This window comes from Lepidochelys kempii, chromosome 8, assembly GCF_965140285.1.
Source record: "Lepidochelys kempii isolate rLepKem1 chromosome 8, rLepKem1.hap1, whole genome shotgun sequence".
Classification (NCBI taxonomy): Eukaryota; Metazoa; Chordata; order Testudines; family Cheloniidae; genus Lepidochelys; species Lepidochelys kempii.
In genome coordinates this window covers 66,870,617-66,892,834 of record NC_136387.1, presented here as the reverse complement: position 1 = coordinate 66,892,834, position 22,218 = coordinate 66,870,617, and the positions used below count along the sequence as shown (strand labels likewise).

The 22,218-nt window shown below is 41.1% G+C and overlaps 1 protein-coding gene across 2 annotated transcripts in view; it reads left to right on the top strand.

The window, feature by feature from the left end:
* Positions 1 to 16,136, top strand: part of NTNG1 (netrin G1) — a 199,058-nt gene extending 182,922 nt beyond the window's left edge. For both annotated transcript variants that reach the window (XM_073356855.1, XM_073356854.1), the window contains one exon: positions 14,946 to 16,136. In XM_073356855.1, coding sequence (XP_073212956.1) covers positions 14,946 to 15,172 — 227 coding nt within the window. In that variant the 3' untranslated portion in view covers positions 15,173 to 16,136. The remainder of the gene's footprint in view (positions 1 to 14,945) is intronic.
* The last annotated feature ends 6,082 nt before the right edge of the window (positions 16,137 to 22,218 follow it).

The following is a 22,218-nucleotide window of genomic DNA, read 5'->3' as shown; positions in this document are numbered from 1 at the left end:
AACATAGCACCGAGTACACCACCACTCACGCTGGTGGAACGTATGTTGCTCGGGGGGGTGCTTTTTTCACCCCTGTGAGCAACATTAGTTTTGCCGACATAAATGGCAATTTAGACATGCCCTTAGTTGAAGTTTTATCTACAAAGCACTGTAGGTTGAGGCCCATGAATGTTTTAAAGTAAACTAGAAGAATGCCAAGGCATGCAAAAGCAGGGCCCAGATTCTACCTTCAAACTGACATTTCGTAACTTTTTATTGGCAAATGCATTCTGGACCAGGGCCGTCCTTAGGCATACAAAGAGAAGAGCTCTCCCCTATCCCCCAGATCCTCCCGCTCACTGGCGGCCCTGCTGGTCAACTCCTCCCCTTCCCTCCCAGTGCCTCCTGCACAGCATGCAGGAGCCGCTGGCAGGGAGGGGGAGAAGCAGGGATAGGACGTGCTTGGGGGAGGGGGTGGGAAGAGGTAGGGCAGGTACAGGAAGAGGCAAGGTGTGGGTGTGGCCTTGGGGGAAGGGTTGAAGTGGGAGCGGGGAGTGGGGCAGAGCAGGGGCAGGAAGAGGCAGGGCAGGGTGGGGGCTTGGAGGAAGGGGTGGAGTGGTAGCAGTCCTGGGGCAGAGGGGGAGGGTCGAGCACTCCCCCGGGTAGAGAGGAAGTCAGCACCTATGCCTCCAGCCACAAAGCAGTTCAATGGCATGGGTAGTCTAGCAGGCTAAGCTCAGGAACGACATCAAGGAGATTCTGAGGAACGTTCTAATCCTGGCACTGACACAAACGCAGTGAGGAAGGTGAGGTATAGAGAGAAAAGTTAAATGACTTTCCCAATGTCAGTAGCAAAGCAAGGTGAAGAACCCAGCTCTTGAGACTATAGTCTTAAAGTCAATTCAACCTTTCAGTCTTTTTACTCCTTTGCCCAAACCACAACTATGTCTGTTTTAAGAGTGCTCGTGGCAGTGGAAGAGAGTCTCACCTTTCCCTACTCTTCAGTCAGTCTCCTGTCTCATGCCCTCCTCCATCCTCACCTGTCAAAGATATAGCTGTATGTAAGAAACTGAGAATGCGACCCAGCCATGCTGCTAGTGCTCGGCCCATATCCACACGAGTGTACTGCACCTGTGCAGCTAGGCCTTTTGGTGTTTGTTTCATCTTCTATGTCTGTGTTCAGTTGCCCTACATACTAGCTGCCACGGCTGATAGTTCCTTCAGATTTTACCAATGGCAGCAAAACTAAAAAACTGCAGAGTTAATTGTTTCATTCTTTGTCAAGGAAGGAAACAACAGATCCTTTAGGGCAGTGATTCTCAACCTTTTTGGGCTCAGGACCCATTTGTAAATGGGTATGGCCTGTCATGACCCAGTAAATAGTCTGAGGATGGAGGCCATTGGGTGGTTTTGGTTGAGTCCTGCCCAGCACTTACTCCACCGTGGCAGCTCCTGAGCTGTGGGGCTGGCTGGGCTTGGCTCTCAGCTCTGGGTGTTGCAACCTCCAGGACTATAGCACCACTCAGATTTGTCCCACCCCGTGACTGGACCAAATTTGTGTGAGTGGAGTCATGATCTGGCTCATGGGGTTGCAATGCCACTCACTCAGATTTGGCCTAATGAACTCCCATCATCATCATGGCTGGACCTAATCTCAGTGGTGCTGGGACCCCTGGACCAAGGAGGTGAGCCCAGGCAGCCGTGTGCAACAGGACTTGCCACGCAACCCTTTGAAACATTTTGCTGACTCAATTTTGAGTCCCAACCACGGGTTGAGAAACTCTGCTTTAGGGAGTACTTGTGGCACCTTAGAGACTAACCAATTTATTAGAGCATAAGCTTTCGTGAGCCACAGCTCACTTCATCAGATGCATATCGTGGAAAATTGTTTTTTCCTACCCCCCCCCCCAGATGTTCTGGTTTAACTTGGATTTAAACGTGAAGAGTGGTCAGTTTGGATGAGCTATTACCAGCAGGAGAGTGAGTTTGTGTGTGTATGGGGGTGGGGGGGATGTGAGAAAACCTGGATTTGTGCAGGAAATAGCCCAACTTGATTGTCATGCACACTGTGTAAAGAGTTGTCACTTTGGATGGGCTATCACCAGCAGGAGAGTGAATTTGTGTGGGGGGGTGGAGGGTGAGAAAACCTGGATTTGTGCTGGAAATGGCCCACCTGATGATCACTTTAGATAAGCTATTACCAGCAGGACAGTGGGGTGGGAGGAGGTATTGGTTCATATTCTCTGTGTATATATAAAGTCTGCTGCAGTTTCCACGATATGCATCTGATGAAGTGAGCTGTAGCTCACGAAAGCTTATGCTCTAATAAATTGGTTAGTCTCTAAGGTGCCACAAGTACTCCTTTTCTTTTTGCGAATACAGACTAACACGGCTGTTACTCTGAAATCTGCTTTAGGGGAGGCTCTTCTTACCCTCTGACTTTCATGCTTCCTACATAATACAAATCTTTCTCCTCCAAGAAGATGGAAATAATGACACTGCTACCACATACAACTGTAATTGCTAAGTTGCCGCTAAAAAGAGGAAAACACCACAGAATCCTGGCCTAGCAACATTACAGTGTTTCTAGGAGCTGAATATCTTTTAACTGTATTCCCATGCTTTATTTGTAATAAAGTGGTGCCGGGGCTTAAGCAACTTCTTTATGTTCATAACTTATGTGACAAGCCCAGAGGTGCCAGGGCTATAAACTGCCAAACCTAGAGGTGCTGGGGCTCAGCCCTTGCACAAATTAAGCACTGCTGTATTTAGATATTATTTAAGGGTGGGATTTTCAAGAGCACTTAATTGACTCATAAGCACAAGTTTCACTGACTTTCAGTAAGACTTATGCCCTAAGTCACTTGGTGCTTTTGAAAATTCCACTCAAAAAAACAGAAAGGTGATATTAAACATTTATAAACTGATATAAACTATTTACACCTTGTAATCTTCGGGGAAATAAGAGATTCCTTCTTACAAAAGGTGGTACAGAAAGACACTGTAAGCCATGGCTATTAAAGCTAAGAAATACTATTCTTCATACATATATGTATCATCAGTAACCAGGAGCAGTACAAGCGTGACCATTTCAGTAAGGTATTTAAGCACATACCTAACTTTAAGCATATAAGGAGCCCCACTGATTCCCAGAGGAACTATTCATGTGCTTGAAGTTAGGCACGGGCTTCAGTACTTTGCTAAATCAGAGCCCAGATGAGCCCTTCCATGTGTCTATCAATGACCTAAACCCAGTAAAGTAATATTTTTGGAAGTGTTAGCAACTAATAATGAAGAAACAGAATCTGAAGAGTTTGTAATACAAACTAAACTTATTTTCCAGAGACTGTTTGGAGACTGGAGACTTGTGACAGACCAAAGAGAATAAAAAGTACATAGAAGATATAACATCTAACAAAAATTAACAAGCTTTGCACATTCAAAATATATTAATTGCATGCCTGGGGCAAAACAAAGATTGAAACAACTTTGTTTTCATGATAGGGTCAAAACAATAGCTGGTGTCACTCAGACTTCACAGACTTATACCTAAGCCCTGCTACAGCCTCTTTGTGCTCCAGATAAACAGCCATATGGGATTCCCAGTTTAGAGGGAATCTCTGAGTGGCTTAAAGCTGGCACACCCACTCCTTTCCCAGTCTTCATCGTCATGGGTGAGATAGGAGAAAGAAGGGACATGACCACAATACTGCACTCTGGTATGTCCTGGTTATCCATTTGTCCCGTTTGAGCTGCGGCATTGTTTAGAGCAGTCCTGAAGATGCTTTAAATTACACTATGGGCCACATTGGCTGTTTGTGGTTCTTCCACCTGTGTTGCACTCATATTGGACTCATTGAATGGTGAATCCAAATGCATAATTGGATTTTTGTTGAAGCAAAGCTATCTACCTCTTCCACAGACTTACAGCTGTAGGAATGGTCATCGACCTCCACATAAATCCAGACGGATACAACTATGGCTTTGATTCTTATTTTTCAAAATAACGTATTGACCAAAGCAAAATATTTTTTCCTTTCAATGAGGCACGTAAATGTGTCTGTTTTAGAGCTCTGAAAGAGCAGTACACAGGTTATTATAGCAGCTTTAAGAACTTTATTACAAAATGACAGGGATCCACATATAATCAAAACAATAAATAGCATGGATGCAGCTGAGGGTTTTTCCTCCCTTTGGGAACCTTCTAGCTGAAAATACTTGATCAGAGCCAACTCAGAGAATCATACAGCTCCGTTACCCATTTCCTTAAACCAAAAGAGATAGGAGGGCTCTGTCCTCCCCTGAACAACAGTAATTCTTAGATGAGTAATCTTGGATTTATTTTCAATGTCATCCATTTTGGAAAGCAATCTCTTGTTATTTCCTACCAGGCCTGTTACAACATCTCTATCATGTGGAACTGTAGATTCCAGAATTTCAGTTAACTGTTCCACTCAGTGAAGAGGAAGTCCAGAAAATCCTTGCACTGTAGTTTTGATAGATTGTATGGATCTTTTCTAATTGTCCAACCAGGGGTTTTAGAGAGAATGGAGACACAGACAGTACTCATGGAAAAGAATAAGCCATCATCTTTGCTGACCCTACACCACAATTAGAAAAAAAATCCACCTTTTCTCTCCAGAGGATTTTGTTCTTACAGGAATGGGACATAATGTGTCAAATTTACCCACATGGATGCCAGGGAGTGCAATTTACACCTGTGCTGAGGGGCAGGTAGGTAATCACCCAGTGCACCATCATCCTGGGACCACGGGAGAAAGGGTAACTTTGAAAAGTAGCTGTGGGTGTACAGGTGCTCCACTGGCTAGGCTAAGAAGCTATGAATGCTAGCTGTACGTGCCTGTTTTTGAAACTGTGCTGGCTGGCTCCAGTCCCCTCCTCTCTGTAATGCTGCCTCCCTTCTTCTGTCTAACTTGCAGCCAAGAGCTTGCCTGAAGCCTGGTCAAAGACGGTGTGACTAGGGAGTGAATAGGGTCCAGTGACATCGAAAGTTGTGCTAGGGAATAATCTATAAACCTATTTCCAGAGATCAGTGGCGCTACAATAGAACAGCAATAAACAAACAATAAAAACAGCCTACGCTGCAGGCCACACTTTCATGTACCCTGGCAATGTTCTTAAATCGGTAAATAAGACAGCTTCAACTCAATGGAGCGTCCAGCAGGAATATCTAAGACAGGTGCTATCAGTTTTCACATGCCACTCTCATCTGCTTAGTATTCATTTTCTTAGATTTGTTTCTAATGCAATGTAATTAGTCAGGATATTGTTTCATATTTGCACCAGAGACCATCTTCTACAGTTCGTCATCTTATGGCCATTATCTTGATGTTGTAAGATTGTCTCCATAGGCTTCCACTTATGAACACTGATTATTTCTGTCTTGACTTTGGAATGTTGCCTCGGTGGATTTGCACAGAAATGGTTTTGTTTTCATGTTATCAAATCACCTACCTTGACTTGATTTGACGTGGTCATAAGGGAGTTTTAGTGATATTATGGCCACTGCAGCAAACGGTGAATTAGCGTCACTAAAAATATATATAATTATGAATAGTTACTGTTGTGCAAGAACAGTAGCTATTTTTCGTATTTTATCTCTGCTTAAACCCCCTAAGAAAGCCTAATCAACATTTAGAATTACTATGCTCAATATATATATATATATGGCATCAGAAAAATTAAAACATAAAAAAACACTTAATCCAAAACTAGATCCAAGTTACATCTTTGGTTTTTTCCTATTTTGTAAAAATCCTTAAAGTCAAGAACCCTAAATCGGTTTTCTGCCTTAAATAATTTTAGATAGGTCAGATATTAAACCCTCAAAATTCCAAGTTTATCAAATTAGCTGTAGCTAAAGCAACATTAAGCGGAGTCGTGACTAAGGACTATCATGGTAACTTCGGAAGTGATAAACACAACAATGGTCACTCTCAAAAACTAGGCAAGTTTATCCTAGTTATGATGGCCCGGGTTTTCAAAGGATTCCCTGTACTTTCCTATGGCCTGAATCCTGCAATTGACTCCATTCAGGCAGAGTCTTGTTTAAATCAATGGCACTCTGCATAGGCAGAGGGGTCAAACTACACACAACACATTGTAGGACTGGGTCTATACTTGTTATACAGAACACCTAGGAAATATTACAGATACCAAGGTAATCATACTAAGTTATATACAATAATTTGGTAAGTTTTTAAATGTAGGTCTTAATATGTGATTTGCTGGGAAAAAATTAAAACCTTTTAGCTAAATCTGTATAGGTATTTCTCATGGCCCTCTTAAACTAGTATCATTCAAAATTCTGCTTCTGCCCCATGCCTGCAGAGGCTCACTTGGAAGATGAGAGAGAGAGAGAGAGAGAGAGAGAGAGTTTATAATATAGAGACACAGAGTTTCTTTTTGGTTGATTTCTCCTTTCTCCATGTTCCCAAACCACCAATTTATTGACTTAAGTGAACACATTTTTATAGAAGAATGCTTGTAACAGAGTCTTTACAGTAACTCTAGTTTCTCACTGATCTGCATTTGGCAGTAAAGTTAAACCTCTTATATTGAGCTTTGATACAGTGACCTTGTTATGCCAAAGGGAAATAAATGTCCCTAATTTTTTCACTGCATGTAAATGTGCTATTTGCAGTTCCACACAAGAGCCAATCGCTCTTTCTATATGTGGACAAACACACACACACACACATTCTGAAGCTGTCTGTGAACACCTTTACTTAAATCTGGGTTCCACTGTACCTGTTCCTCTTCTACTTGGTATGGTTTAACGGAACAATCAGTCTGGATGTATCAGCATACTGAAAACATATCTTAAACTAAACTATTTAAATTTCTGCAGGGATGATGTTAAATATCATTCTCAACCAATGAACATGGAACAAATGTGAACAACCTTGCAAGTGGGACTCATATTTCCCAGCCCAGTGGACATGCATGCTGTCAAAGTATGCACCAGGCATGAAATCCTAGGCCAACTGAAGTCAGTTGCAACCTTCCAGTGGATCCAGGATTTCACTCTTGGACTGTTGGGGAATGGTGTAGCTAACTCACCATACATAGGGCCTGATCCATAGCCTATTGAAGTAAAAACCATTAAAACTGACTAAGATATGTCCTACAGTGTAGTCAGGGCTGTCAATCCATCCACTCTTGAAAGGTGATACTCATATATTTACTCTGCCATGCTTTTAACCTCTACAACTCACTCATCACATGCATTTAGAGCAGTGTTTCCCAAACTTGGGACGCCGCTTGTTCAGGGAAAGCCCCTGGTGGGCCGGGCCGGTTTGTTTACCTGCTGCATCTGCAAGTTCAGCTGATCACGGCTCCTACTGGCCACGGTTTGCCGCTCCAGGCCAATGGGGGCTGTGGGAAGCGGCGTGGGCCGAGGGACGTATCAGCCGCCGCTTCCCGCAGCCCTCATTCGCCGGGCACAGAGAACCGCAGCCAGTGGGAGTTGCGATCAGCCGAACCTCCGGACGCGGCAGGTAAACAAACTGGCCCAGCCCACCAGGGGCTTTCCCTGAACAAGCGGCATCCCAAGTTTGGGAAATGCTGATTTAAAGGATTAACAATACCTGTACTCCAGCTCCCAAGAAAACTGTCAGGGGAGCATGGAAAAGTGGAGAAATAATTTAGGGAGGTAGAAGTAGGAAGGGATTGTGGAAGGAATGCTGTAATAGAGAGGGGACAGAGTGAGAGAAGATACTGAAAAAAATACAAATACGCAAGAGACAGCTCAAAAAAGAAAAATATCTTGTAAGGAAGAGAGGGGGCTGAAGAGAAAATGTGAACTGAAAAATTTCAAAAGGATGAAAAAATCTAAAAAAATAAGGAAAAACTGTAGAGCCCTAAAGATGAATCAGGATATAGAAGGAACAAAGGGAAGAGAAAAAGAAAAAAATGAGACATATAACTAGCTCTATGTTATCAAAAGTTTGCTTTCCATAACCTTTTTACTTTGTCATTTAATGGTCCTTTTAATGTTTCTAGTGCACACACACAAAAAATGTGAAGATTGTCCTAATTTTGGATGAGGAGAGGCAACTCCCCCTTTTCCGGACTCAAACCTTGTTATCACCTTCATTTTCCTTTTGAAAAACTGACAGTTCTCTCTCATATCTACGTTTCTGACCCACCTGCCTATCCTTTTTGGCATTACGATGCTATTTTAAGTAAGCTGTATATAGCAAAAGTAGAAGAAAGTGTCCCAGAAAAAGGAGGGGAACCCATTTACTTCCCTGAACTGACCTTCAAACAGAATGTAAGGGTACAAAGAGCTCATAATTGGATCCTGCGGTCCCCATTTGAAAGAAACAATAATTTTGTATATAATTTTCCTCTAAGTTGTAGTCACATCATCTATATAGTTGCTTCATAACTAACAGCAGTCCTGATCAAATCTATTTGTTTTTTTTTAAATTGCAAATGCCTGAAAGTTAAGCTTTAAACAAACTGAGAAATTCCTCCATGCATTATTCATACGTGAATATTTAAGAATACAGTATGAATTCAATAAAACTTATCAATTATCCTCTCCTGATAATTAACAATAATGCAAAATCAATATGTTTGATTAGGTGTCCAACTAAACTGTATGAAACATTATTGTACCATCTGCCATTTGAACTGCCTGACCTGGTTGGAAGAACAGGGCTGGCTTTAAAAAAAAAAATGCAATTTTAATTACACCGGAATTACAAAACAAATGATTTCTTGTGAATATTTTGTGACTTACAGCAAAGCATCTTTTCAGTATTTATGGAGGTCATAACCTACAAAAGTTTTCAGTATTTTATTAATAATCACTTTGGAAAAGTTGCCTAGTTTTAACTAAGAGAATAATTCACTGAGTTAACTGCAGTGTCTTTTCCCTAGGTAGGCAAATCTTGAAAACTTTGTCCAATTTTGCAGGTGGCCTTCATCCATCTAGTGCAGTGATCTGAGAATAGCATAATCAGAAGACTGTAGTCTACATACTAATTGCTGAGACCAGATGGGTGAATGTATTGGGCCAATTGCTGTTGGTGAAAGAGAAAAGCTTTTTGAGCTCCACAGAGCTTTTCTTCAGATCTCACCCACTGTGTCTCTCTAATATCTTGGGACCAACATGGCTACAACACCACAGCAAAATACTAATTTCTGAGTCACCAAAAGCAGCTTTAAATATGCAGGTCATTTCCTCAGAAGGCAGAAACCATGGAGACCCTGCTGAGAGGGAGTAATCAATACCCCTGAATGCTGCAGAGATCTCCTGCATAGATCTTCACAGCGTGGATGTGAAGGGTTATTATTTATTTGTATTACAGTAGGGGTTACAGGCACCAATTGAGATTGGTGCCTCATTTTGCTAGGTGCTATATATACACATAAGGTAAGAATCCCTGACCTGAAGAATTTACCATGTAAATAGACAAAGCAGACCAAAAAAAAGAAAAAAAAAAAAAAGAGTATTATCCCCATTGTATAGATGAGGAACTAATATGCATAAATATTGAGTGACTTGTCCAAGATCATACAGGGCATCTGAAGTTGAGTCAGAAATTATACCCATATCTCCAAAGGGTCATCCCAGGGTTTTAACCACAAAACTTCCCTTCCTCCCCAATTCAGGATGGGATAGGGATTTGACAAGTGGACTTCTGTATTGTGTGGATTCACTGGGCAAAAAATCCCATGTAAGATGAGCAAAAGCACACCACATAACCAATACCCCTCCCCGTAGAATCCATGCTGCTCAGGCCATCTCATTCCTTGTTACATATTAGACTAGACACTTGTGCCTTAAGATGGATATACTAGCAGTATATGATCCCATAAATAGTCCTGCAGAGAAAAAAGTCCCTTTTCTTCTCTTACATCTTGAGAGCATTTGCTCTGTGTTGGGAAACAAGCTTGCTTTTTGGGGGGGAGGGAGGAGGGAGATGTAGGGAGACAGAGAAAAAAGAAACCTTTTTGCCTTTTGGAGGTTGTTTTCTGAATGTGATTAATCATGAGTTCCACATGAAAATCTCTTGGCTCACTGTGTTCTTTAGAAACCAAACAACATTTGCAAGTTTTAGAAGTTATATTGAGATATTTCAGGATCATCACGTTTTGAGCTTTAGATGTCAAGTATAAATCACATTTTGAAAAGTCATCTGTGAATGCTTAGTGTATACAGTAGAACCTCAGAGATATGAACACCAGAGATACAGACTGACTGTCAACTGGACACAATGGGGAACTGGAAGAAAGTGACCAGACAGCAGCGGAGACAAAAAAAACCCGAACACTGTACTGTACTGTGCCTGTACTGCATCTTAAAGATAGGCACAACTGGACTGTCTGTTCCCACACCCACCTCTACTCGCCACAGCAGGGGGCAGTCACAGGTAGGAGGTATCAGAGTAACAGCCGTGTTAGTCTGTATTCGCAAAAAGAAAAGGAGGACTTGTGGCATCTTAGAGACTAACCAATTTATTTGAGCATGAGCGTTCGTGAGGTAGGAGGTAGTGAATGCCGTTTTCCCCTCTCCCTCCCCCGGCTGCGAGGGGGACAAGCTGGGAAATAAATTTCCTGAGCTGCTGCTGAAACCTGGCCTGGAGTTTAAGCTGCTGAAGCCCAAGCTGCTGGAGCCTGTGCTCCTGCCTGCACACTGCGCTCTGGAGAAGCAGCTCAGTTTTAAAGGGCCACAGCCTGCACCACGCAGCCACTGACACTGCAGTGCCCCCAGGGTGCCTCACTCACCACCCTTGCAGCCAGGGGGCTAGAACGAGCTGCCTGTCCCCACCTCCACTCGCCAGGCAGCCAATGCAGAGCTGCGAGCCCTGCTCTGAGTAGTCCGCCCAGTCCCATAAAGCATGTTCAGAGTTACGAACAACCTCCATTTCCCCAGGTGTCCGTAACTCTGAGGTTCTACTGTATCGAAGCTGTCTAAAATGACTCATTTTAATGTTTTTTTACACACTGCACCATGCCTCCAACACTAAAAGCAAATAACTAATCTTTTAAGGGCAATGGAGTTGTGTCTGATTACTCCAGCAGTGAATTTGTTCCCTGATTTACAGTTCTGGGTAAGCATATAAGCTTGGTGGGATCATCTTCGTCCTATGTGGGAGCACTAGCAAAAAATCCACCACAGTTTGACAGAATCGGCAGCCCAGCAGATATCTGCCAGGTTATTACTGAGGTACCTTTGTTTTGATACTTGGAAGAAAAAATAAAAAGGAAAATCCATTGCTCAGGCAAAGCTTTGACTCTGGACTCTGAAAGCCATACATAGTTATATTCAAGACATTCCATATAGTCCTTTTCTCACCACAGGAGTGACTGCAGACCTCTTACTAAGGCGTGGCTTATCTGAATGATGTCAATAAATAGAAGCAAAAGATGGTACCACAAACTCTGAAAATAACCACCACCAATTTAAAGTAGCTGGATGGGTACTTTGTGGATCTTATTCCTAGCCTAATACATACAATTGTTTCCACCTTGACATTTCTTTAATAGAAACAAGAACAAATAGAGCCTTGTTCATTTCACAATGTTGGGAGGGGGATGTTAAATTTTTATTATTGTTTATCATTGGGTTTGTTTGATAGAGAGCAAGTACATAATAATACAAGTGTCAGGGTAGACTCTCCTGGCAAAATACTGCATTTAACATTTAAAACATAGTAGACTGGAAAATCTCTTAATTTTTTTCCTAACTATAACTAATGTATCTGCCCTTCTCTTGGTTTTTGCATCATGCTGACTAGGCTTAGTTAAATGAGCAACTTTGGTCACAATTCAAGTACAGATCCATAGCTTTGTGCAACTTATGTGCTGGAAACATTATCAGAAGTTAATGCAGGTCCTAAGTCAATAAAATAGTAGCAACATATATAACAGTCATTGGAATGTAGATGCGGCTTGTCATTTTCAAAGCCATTTGCAAACAATGCATCTTTCCTTCCAACACCGCTGTGATGTAGGTTACGGTATTAGAGGTGACTGGAAAATTAAAACAAATATAAAATTAACAGAAACCAGCATGAAAACTTTCACAACTGTTTGCCCCCATCCTCCAAAGCAACCCTAATTATTATCTATGTATTACAGATGAGAAAATTAAGAAAAATGAAATAACTTGCCAAGTTCATAAGAGAAGTCACGGACATTACAAGAATTAGAAACTCAGAATTACTAACTCCTAGTACTTTGCTCAGGTCATTAGACTATGCCTTTGTCTACCTTCATTAGCCTTTTTATGTGGTCTTTGTGAGTACACAAAAAAGCATTGACATTGAAACTTTTTATGCAGCACTTTGTTTGATGACTTAAGGCAACATTAGATATAATGAGAGATATTGGGCCTAATTGTGAAAAGCATCCTATGTGATGTTGCATCCGCAATTTTGTAAGTGCAAATTATTGTGGGGATATTTTAAAGCAGTTAGATTTCTAAGTGCTTCATTGTGTCTGTAGATCAGATAGAGTTAGCAGTGAATGTACTGTGGAATGCTACCACAATAATTCATACCCAGAAAACTAGGGGCAAAAGATCAGAGACTATCTTAAAAATCAGAGTGTCTGTCAAAAAAAAACTTTTTTAATAGAAAATGTAGGCAAATAAACTTGTTTAATTGGCTACTTGGAAAAGGCAAAAGTGTTGGTATATACCTAATTTGGATTCAAAACCAAACATTAAGAAAAAAAGATCTCATCTTCTATGTAAAAAGGGTATTTAATTAACTATTGATTTCTACTCAATTATTCTAAGGCCAACAATGATTAATATTGATGGAATAGATATTTCCCCATCACTGTTGCCCAAATCAAAGGAAATGTTAGAGGCTTGTTACATTAGAATAAGCAAAGGCCAGCAGCTTTATCTTTAAATAAGACAGTACTTTTTATTTGATCTTTGCTATTGCTATAATTGTTAACACTACATAAATTGTATGATTATATATAAACATTTTTGGTTTTCATTATAACAGACATAACCAAATATTCAATTTTATTTTGAATGTTGAAAAATTTAGTTTACCATTCTGGATTTGGTACCATTGTATGCAGTATTTATTTTGTTGTTTATTATTCCTGTTAGTTTATATTCATCATGTAAAAATAGCCCAATGTACTATACTAAAGAATACTGAAATGCAGACATACAGTCTTCCTCTTCATGATATCTTGAATATTCTGCATTAGTTGAACTTTAATAATCAGTTGAGACACTTACTGAACAGAAATTGTAGATGCTTTGCAATGTTATATCAATTGGTTGAAAAGAAAGAATAATTGAGAAAGGTGTCAAGTGAGAAACACTTGGGTAGATGTTGCCTTTTGGTTATTTTCATATTATTACATGCTGGATAGGAAGCGCACCAACATCAGCATTTGACTCCTTTGTATGCACCGAATTAGAAAGTGATTATATGTGAGAAAGGACATTTAAGGGTGAAAACAACTCTTGGTGTTTGGGATGGTTGGACTTTTTTGTTGTTGTTTTGGTTCAAGGGGATGTGTTAAGAGGGGAGTAGATAAAAAATAACTTGTTTTTTGACAAATCAAAATCATTTTTAGAAACACTTTGGGCCAGACCTGTGTAAAGTTGATGTAAATCACCACATAGCCTTGGTAAACCTATGACAGAGAGCTTTACCAAATAACATTTGAGAATCTGGGCCACCTGTTTGGATTTCAGCTATCATGGTATTTTTACATTTAAAAAAGTGAACCATTTATAAATCTATGAATGTAAAGAACAATTAGCATATCTCACAGCGGAAAGACTGAGAATAATTTGTTTTTCTACCTTGCCTCCTTTAGTGTGTTCCCTGGATATTACATGCTTAAGCAATATATAACATTGTTCCAAATCCTGGAGGCCTTACCCTAGATCCAATCATGCTTTCCTTTACTCAGGGCAAATTCCTAATGATTGCATGGGAATTCTGCCCAAATTAGAAGTGCAGGATCAGTCCCTTTGTCCTCTTTAATGTAAAACTAAAATAAACCAATATCTGCTCTAGGAATTATTTGGAGGAAGCTCTATGGTCTGTATTATATAGGAGGTCAGACTTAGTGATCACAATGGTCCCTTCTGGCTTTTGAATCTGAAAACTATTCTATTAAAATGGGAATATAATCTATAGCATATTCTACTCTATAATATAATCTAGAATTTACAGTGAGACAATAGCACGGTATGCCTGTACACACCCTTATAGGGGAATGTTTCAATCCAGTTTTGTTTAATTAATGGAAAGAAAAAGCCTAGTGACCGTTCCTCGCTATCTTCAGTAGATATCTTAGGTATTTCTAAAGTGTCTATCACCCTGGTACCTAAGCACCATACACAATTAAGAAGAAATATGTAGGTCTGTAATGAAAATGGTGCTCTTTCTCTCTCTTCTCACATTGACATGGTGTGTGAATTTAAACTAACATCATTTAACACCCATAGAGCATGCTGACTTTCCCATGCCATATCCCCTACTGCTTTTTGTTGAGCTTCCAGAACATTAATACATAAAAGTCACTCAGTATTATGGGCAGTTCTGTTTCTCATACAGTTCTATTCATTTCACCTCATCGTGTTGCATTTTTAATTAATGTTTTTCAAGAGCTCTGGGATGTTAGCATACACATTGGCCTTTCAAATATGGCACTTCACAAAGCATTCCAGTTCAATAAATAATAATAAAGGCACTAACAAACAGCTGGTAGTAAGTAACTTCGTATTCAGTTGTCTGAAATGGAAGATAATATTCTCTCAGATTACAGCAAAAAAATTATGGGAAAATAGCTAAATGAGAAAAAATAGTAAACTGCATTTGTTTGGAAACTGGAATCACATCTATTTACATCTCTAAGCCGAGAAAAAAAATTAAGTTCAAAGCTTTCTGTAACAAATGAACTTAAGCTTATTCTGCTCTTCTATTTTTCCCCTTGTCCTGCAGCAAATGTATGTGACAAAGAACTACTGCAATGCCAGAATGGAGGAACATGCCTCAAAAACATGCGATGCCAGTGCCCTCCAGCCTACACTGGCATTTTGTGTGAGAAGTTGAAGTGTGAAAGGGATCCAGGAGGCTGCAGCCAAAACTCCGGCAATGTGGCAGTATCACATGGCCCTCTATTACCGCTGACTGCTCTACTAGGAGTAACTGGGCTTTTCATATTCTAGGCTCCGTCTGGTTGATGGCATCGCGTTCAGACTGCTTCAGAAGGAATGTGCCACAAAAAGCAAAACAAAACCCAAGCATTTGCTACTAAAATTTAAAAAAGAAAAAGAATAAAACCACATATAAACTAAGAAGGCCCAACTGAACTAAGCCATATTAATCAATTGTGGACTGCACTCTGAGTCAAAAGACTGTTAATTTCTGACTCAAGACAAGTTGGCAGCTGCCAAGTCTATTACTACAAACAACGCCAGCTGCGAAGAGTACAAAGGGTTGAAAAGGCTTTGACAAGTCCCCAAAATGGAAAATAAAAAACATTTGCCACTTTGATATGGTGCACTACTGTACCTCTGCCCAGTGTGTGGACCAACCAAATAGGCATTCTTTGCTGTCAGTGCATTGTGGGTATAAGGAAATCTGTTAAAGCTGCCATATTGGCCTGCTTCAGTCCCTAAATCCCTTCCAACCTGTGCTTTAGTGAACATTGCTCTGTAACCCTTGTTGGTTGAAAGGTTTCTTTGTCTGATGTTAGTGATGCACATGTGTAACAGCCCCCCTCAATAAAACTCAAAGACAGTCATATCCTTGTATATTTTAGCAGCACCGCATCAGTAAGATGCTGTGTTCATCTACTGTACAAGAGTGGCTATAGGACAAAAAGTGTATTTATCCTTTTGTATTCAAATGAAGTTATTTTTCTTGAAATAATGTACAATGTAGATTTTTTGTATTATTGACAATTTGTGTTACCAGACAATTTATTAATGTATTTAATTGTAATCAGATAAGAAAATTACTACTTTTTATTTAATCTTTCTTTTTTTTTCTTTTCTCCTTTCATTTAATTGTGCAGAGATTTCTCTGTATGGGCAACGTGCTGGCATCAAAGAATATCAGTTTACATATATAACAAGTATAATAAGATTCCACCAAAGGACATTCTAAATGTTTTCTTGTTGCTTTAACACTGGAAGATAAAAAAAAATAAATAAAAATTCCTGCATAAACAATTTCAGGAATTTGTATTGCAATTTCTTAAGACAATTTTTAAAAATTATCTCCTTGATCATTTTACGGTCTGCTATATGGATGAAATACAAATTCAACGTCAGAATTTAGTTCCCAATGAAGTCTGACTAACTAACATGTTTTCTTCTCTATCAAACCACTCTGAATAAAAAGATACCTTTTGTTAGAGGAAAAGGTTATAAAAACCCTAAATCTGTATTCACTCTAGTCATTGCCAGAATTATTCCAAGGCTAATTTACAAAAGTATTACAGAATATTTTCTTTAAATCATGCAACTTTTGTGGATTGACAGTAATGAAGTCGATATAGCCTCTGCTTAAATGCGTCTCCTAAAGCTTCATTAAAATGAAATGTTTATTTATATAGAAATATTAGTCTGCCTCAAAAAAAGCAATGACAACCCCGTACACACAGAAAAAAGAAGTGCAGTGATTCAACTTTTAATAAAGTCAGATTTAGTATTTAGAGGGAGTGTCAAAATATACAGCAGCAAACAGATAAAAAGTGCTGTTCCAGCAAATAAAAGTTTGTTTTAAGTATTGCTCAAGGTATAATAAATCCTTGTTTCTACCTTTTATTAGCCCAATTACGGAGTGTGACAGCAAGGGATAGAGAGAAAAGTAAGAGTAAACCAAAACCATGGTAATGTTTCAGAGACAAGGAAAATCAAAAGGCAGCAACACTGTGTGGATTCATTTCCTAGCAGATTTTCATCATACATAATGTAAATATTTTACCAATATGATAGTCTAGAATGGAAAACAATTAATCAGCACAGGCAAAAATCCTAAGGGCAATAGATTCTACTTGGCTACTTACTCCCCCGTGATGAATAGACTGTGAATTTGGGAATTACCTTCTTTGATAGCCTCTCCACCTCCAGGGGGGAAAAAGCGCACTGCTGGCAGATACCTCGTAGGAATATTACATGAGGGAACAGCATATCTTAACAGTTTTTGTTTCTAGAAAAACCCATCTGGAGATTACTACCTGTTTACCTGTATTGTCATTTGTTCAAGCTACCACCTCAGCCCTGCTTATGGAATGTTTGCTAATCACACCAGCAGTCTCTTTTAGTTTACAAAACAAGGGTGAGATAAATTAAAGGCTTGGCTGTGTGCCAGCACGGCCTACGTGAAATTGTAGAGTTATATTAGGTGCATACTCAAGACAATAAACAGAAAATTATATTGCAGAGACACTGAGGAATATAAATGCAAATATAGGTGACATACAGATCTGAAGATTACTTATAATTAAATGGATTTCTAATATTAAAATGTGGAATTTAAGTTGTCCTGAAGTTTATTAGCCCAGACCGAATGCAGACCATGTAATTATTGGAAAAGATGCACTTTAACTGTCATTATACAGTCAAGGCTTTGTGAAAGTGCTCAGGAAGCATGTTGTGCATGTCTGATTATACAGAACTCTGCCAGACAATACTAAAGTATAATGAATATCAGATCTTAATCAGCTCATCTGCATTTCAATTTCATGTAGGTACGATCATCTAAAACTATGTGGAATACACAGCTTTCCATATATTTATATAGCATTTTCTGCATTTCACCACATAGGTCAGCCCACTTTTAATAAAACGCCAATTTTAGGTACATATCCAATAGAAAGTGAATTTTCTTTTCAATCACCATTTTCATCAAACCTCATTATTTTTGCCATTGTACACACTGTAAAGGAACTGCAGTACCTGAAGATTTTTGAACGTGAGTTCTGCTATAATATTCAGAGTATATTAATAATTATATCATGCGCATACACACAATGAGATTTCCACACTGCTCTGTATTGGTGTAACTCAGTTTCCATTGAAGTCAATGAGGAATTTAGGGAGCCAGAGTGTATTTCCCATATTGAAAATTGGTCAGAACAACAGACTCATCTTGTTGAAATTGCTATGGGATCTTTCAATGACCGCAAGTGGTCACTGTGACACAGATGGCAACTTCCTGCAATATCTTTGGGACATCTTGCTCTATTAAGAAATATCATTGTGGGCCAGGGATTCTGCATAATTCCATGGGATAGGGGGACCACAGCTCCTCCATAAACTAACAACAGTGTGGGGGGAAGGAGAGGGGAAAGGATGATTGTGCAAATTCTCTCAGGTTGTAACACCTCCAGAGAATTACCGCCACCTGTCGAGGTTCACGTATACTAGTTCAGAGTGGATCCTCCAGAAACCAACAAACAAAGAAAGGACTTTTGGGTAAAGAGTCTGAGTTTACACTGACTCAGGCCTTCTTTCTGATCTAGCAATTGGACCAAAGGAGACCCCAATCACTAAGGCCACATAAGACTAATGGGTGACATCAAATAAGCTTTTAGCATGCGTATAGGAACTTTAATTATTTTATATGTTTTCTCTGTAATGCTTTCACCATCAGAATAAATGTGCTTGCTTATAAAGGGCTGTGTGGTAACTCATAACTTGAGCAATTACATTATTGTAAGACTTCGCAGAGAAAGCAAAGCACAAATGTTGGACTGTTTAGCCAGTCTCGGTTGGTGGGAATATCACAGGAAACTATGCAGCCTGGAAAAACCCTGGATGCAGGTCTCTACCTAAAAGAGGTGATGGCTAAGGAGCCTAGAGTTGGCACCCTCGAGGAACCATAAAGGGGAGAATATAGGTGCCACTGCCCTGAACTGTGACATATAGGGTTTCAGCATGTGTGGGATCTATGACTGGGTGAATTATCATAAGTCTCAACAGCAGTGAAAGCAAGTACCATGGAAGGGAAAAGCACAGAGAAAAGTCTCAGTCTTTTAGGGAAAGAAAGAGAGAAAAGAGAGAGACAGGGAGAATGAATTATGAACAGTTGAAGATGCTTGAGCTATGCAAAGAAAGGCAGCTCAGCAGTAAGGATCAGACAACAGTACAGCTCGTGAACTTGCAGCATGCTGATGACCGGGGGGCGGGGAATGATGGTTTGCAGGACACATCCAGCCCACCAGGGGAAATCTTGGATCCGACTCCCAGGAAGAAGGCCGGAGAGAAGCTGACAGAGGCAGCAACCACATTCTGTCCAGCCCTAATGCATCACTGCCACAGATGATCCAGGTGCCTGCAGACCAGGATGAAATGTGAAATTATGAAAGGTAATGGCAGAAACACCATCCACAGAAATAAACCTGTCCAGGAAATAAGTCAATGGGTTTCCGTAGGATGTCGGTCATCCAGTTCTTTAAGGGGAAGATGTGGCAATCTCCGGCAATATATCTGGGAAAACCTACTGTATGAAGTTTATGTATCATTGTGTGCCAGGGATTCTACATAATTCCATGTGAGAGGGTGACCACAGCTCTTCCAGGAACTAAGAACAGTAGGGGGTGATTAGGCAAATGTACTCAGGTACACCTCCAGAGAAGTACCACCACCTGGACAGACTCACATATACTATTTCAAACTGGATTCTCCAGAGACCAGCAGACAAAAAGGACTTTTGAATAAAGAATCTGAGTCTATTCTGACTCAGGGCCTTCTTTCTCATCCAGGAAACAGACAGGACCTTCTGTCCAAAGGAGGCCCCAATTCTTCCTGGGAAGGGTTGGAAGGACTTTGATCTATTGAGTCCCATAAACTGAAGGTTACCTCTGATAAGCTTTTAGCATGCATATAGGAACTTTTATTTTTTAATATGTTCTCTCGGTATTGTCTAAAAGCTGTAGTCAATTGTTTGATTATACTCACGGCTTGTTCTTACAAATGTTCAAGAAACCAAATAACTGAATTTAGCCACATTTATTGCCTAAAGACAAAGCAATACAATACTAAAAGGAGGCATACATACCCTCCCTCTGGGAAGCAAGTTCTCACCGTGTGTTTACCTTACATAGGTGTGCTTCAAAGAAATGAGTTTCAGCTAGTAGTATTTATAGCATGATTTTACAAGTTACAACACTCTTATATGTCACTAAAATCCAACCCACCAGTTTGCACTAATTCCTTAACTTCTTGTTCTGTACCTTTCTTATCTTTATTTTGGAAACAAGCATTCCAGGTACTGGTCTGCGAAGGTACCTCCCTAAAATTTCGAGCTCTTATTTTGAATACTACAGTCAAAGTGTTGATGAGCCATAAAAGTACTCCTTAATTATATTTGGTACAAAGTATTCATGAATCTTTGCTTTCACAAGTTTCTTATTTTCTAATTCCAAAGCTGACTTCAGTTTTGCAGAGTGTTGTGGGATACTTGACATGAGTGAACAGAATGGTGAGAAGAGAATAATACATTCAGTTAGATTAACTTCACAACACTTATGAATATTAAATTAATATCATGCACATAACACCTATTAACATGGTGTATACTACACCTAATATATACATTGGCGAACTTCTTGACTGCTTTCACCTTAAAAATAAATGTGCTTGCTTATAAAGGGCTATGTGGTAACTTAGAACTGCTGGCAATTATATTGTTCATAAGCCTTGGAAGAGAAAGCAAAGCACAGATGCTGTCCTGTTTAGGCAGTTTGGCTTGCTGGGAATGTCACAGTGTAAGCAGGGAACTGAGCAGCCTGGAAAAACGTTGGTCGGAAGGGAGACACACACAGGTCTCAATCCAAGACAGGTGATGGCTCAGGAGCCACAAGCCGAGAGTTGGTGCCCTAAGGGACCACAGAGGGGAAATACAGGCGCAGTTGTCCAGAACTGTCATGACCGCTGTTTTATATCTTATCTGAAAAAGCACACCTTCCAGTTTCCTGGCACAGGAACCTTGCACCCCTTCTTTTTACTAAAAATGAAACCTCTTTAGTGCTACCTAAATAGTAATAATAATACCACCAGTGTTCCCTCTACTTTTTCCCACATGGGTGCAGAAAAATTTGTGTTTTGTGCACCAATATGGAGGTGATGTGTGACATATCACCTCCATATTGGTGCACATAACAAAATTCATGAGGCGGGGGTGGCGCTGGGGGGTTAGGAGTGTGAGAAGGGGCTCAGGGCTGGGGCAGAGGGTTGGGTTGCAGGAGGGGGTGAGGGCTCTGGCTGGGAGTGAGGGGTTTAGGGTTCAGGCTGCCCAGGGGCTATGGTGGGGAGAGAGGACTCCCCCCAGCTCTCTCCCGCTGCAGCAGCACCTTTCACATTTCATCCTGGTCTGCAGTCACCTGGACCATCTGTGGCAGTGAAGCATTAGGGCTGGACAGAATGTGGTTGCTGCCTCTGTCAGCTTCTCTCCGGCCTTCTTCCCGGAAGTCAGATCCAAGATTTCTCCTGGTCTGGTGCCTCTCCCTGCTGCAGCAGCCCCGGGGCTGGGGCCACTGGATAGATGCCTCTCCTCGGGCCGCGTCTGGTCCGGGGGGGGTGGGGGGGGCTGGGTTGGGACACCTCTTCCCCGTCCTTGGCAGGTCCAGGGGGGCTGGGCTCGGGTGCCTCTCCCCTGTCCACGTCAGGTCTGGGGGGAGTGGGCTGGGGCCGGGGCGCCTCTCCCCAGGCCGCAGCAAGTCCGTCTGCAGTCCGGGCCGCCAGTGATGGTCCACCCCTTCAGGCTCCGGACCCCGGGGGAGCTCAAAGCAGCAGACGGTCCTCACTGGCAGCCCAGAGTAGCAACTGCAGATGTGGGCTCCTTTCTGTCCCCACCCTCTGCCCTGTGCGCAACTGGCCAGCGGCTGCTGCCTGCCAGTTACGGAGGCAGAGAGAGGAGGCCTCAGCCAGCTGGCTAAGAAGCGCGTGGGGAAGGGTCCAGAGAGGAGCCAGTGCTGTGGCCACTGGGCCAGGCTGGGTCAGTGCCTGGGGAGGGGTGCCACAGCAGGTCCAGGGCTGGGGGAGAATTCATCTCTCCCCACCGCAGCCCTGAGCACTTGCACGGCGCTTAATAGGCTGCTGCGCGACCACACAGCTTAGAGAGAACTTAGAATACCACCATACTGAGGCCATCGTTGTACACTAGATCAGAGAGTATAGTGCCTGCTGCTGAATTACCATTATTATTTTCTGAATCTAATAGGCATTCCTTGAAGTTTTCCCATCCAAGTGCTGACCAGGCT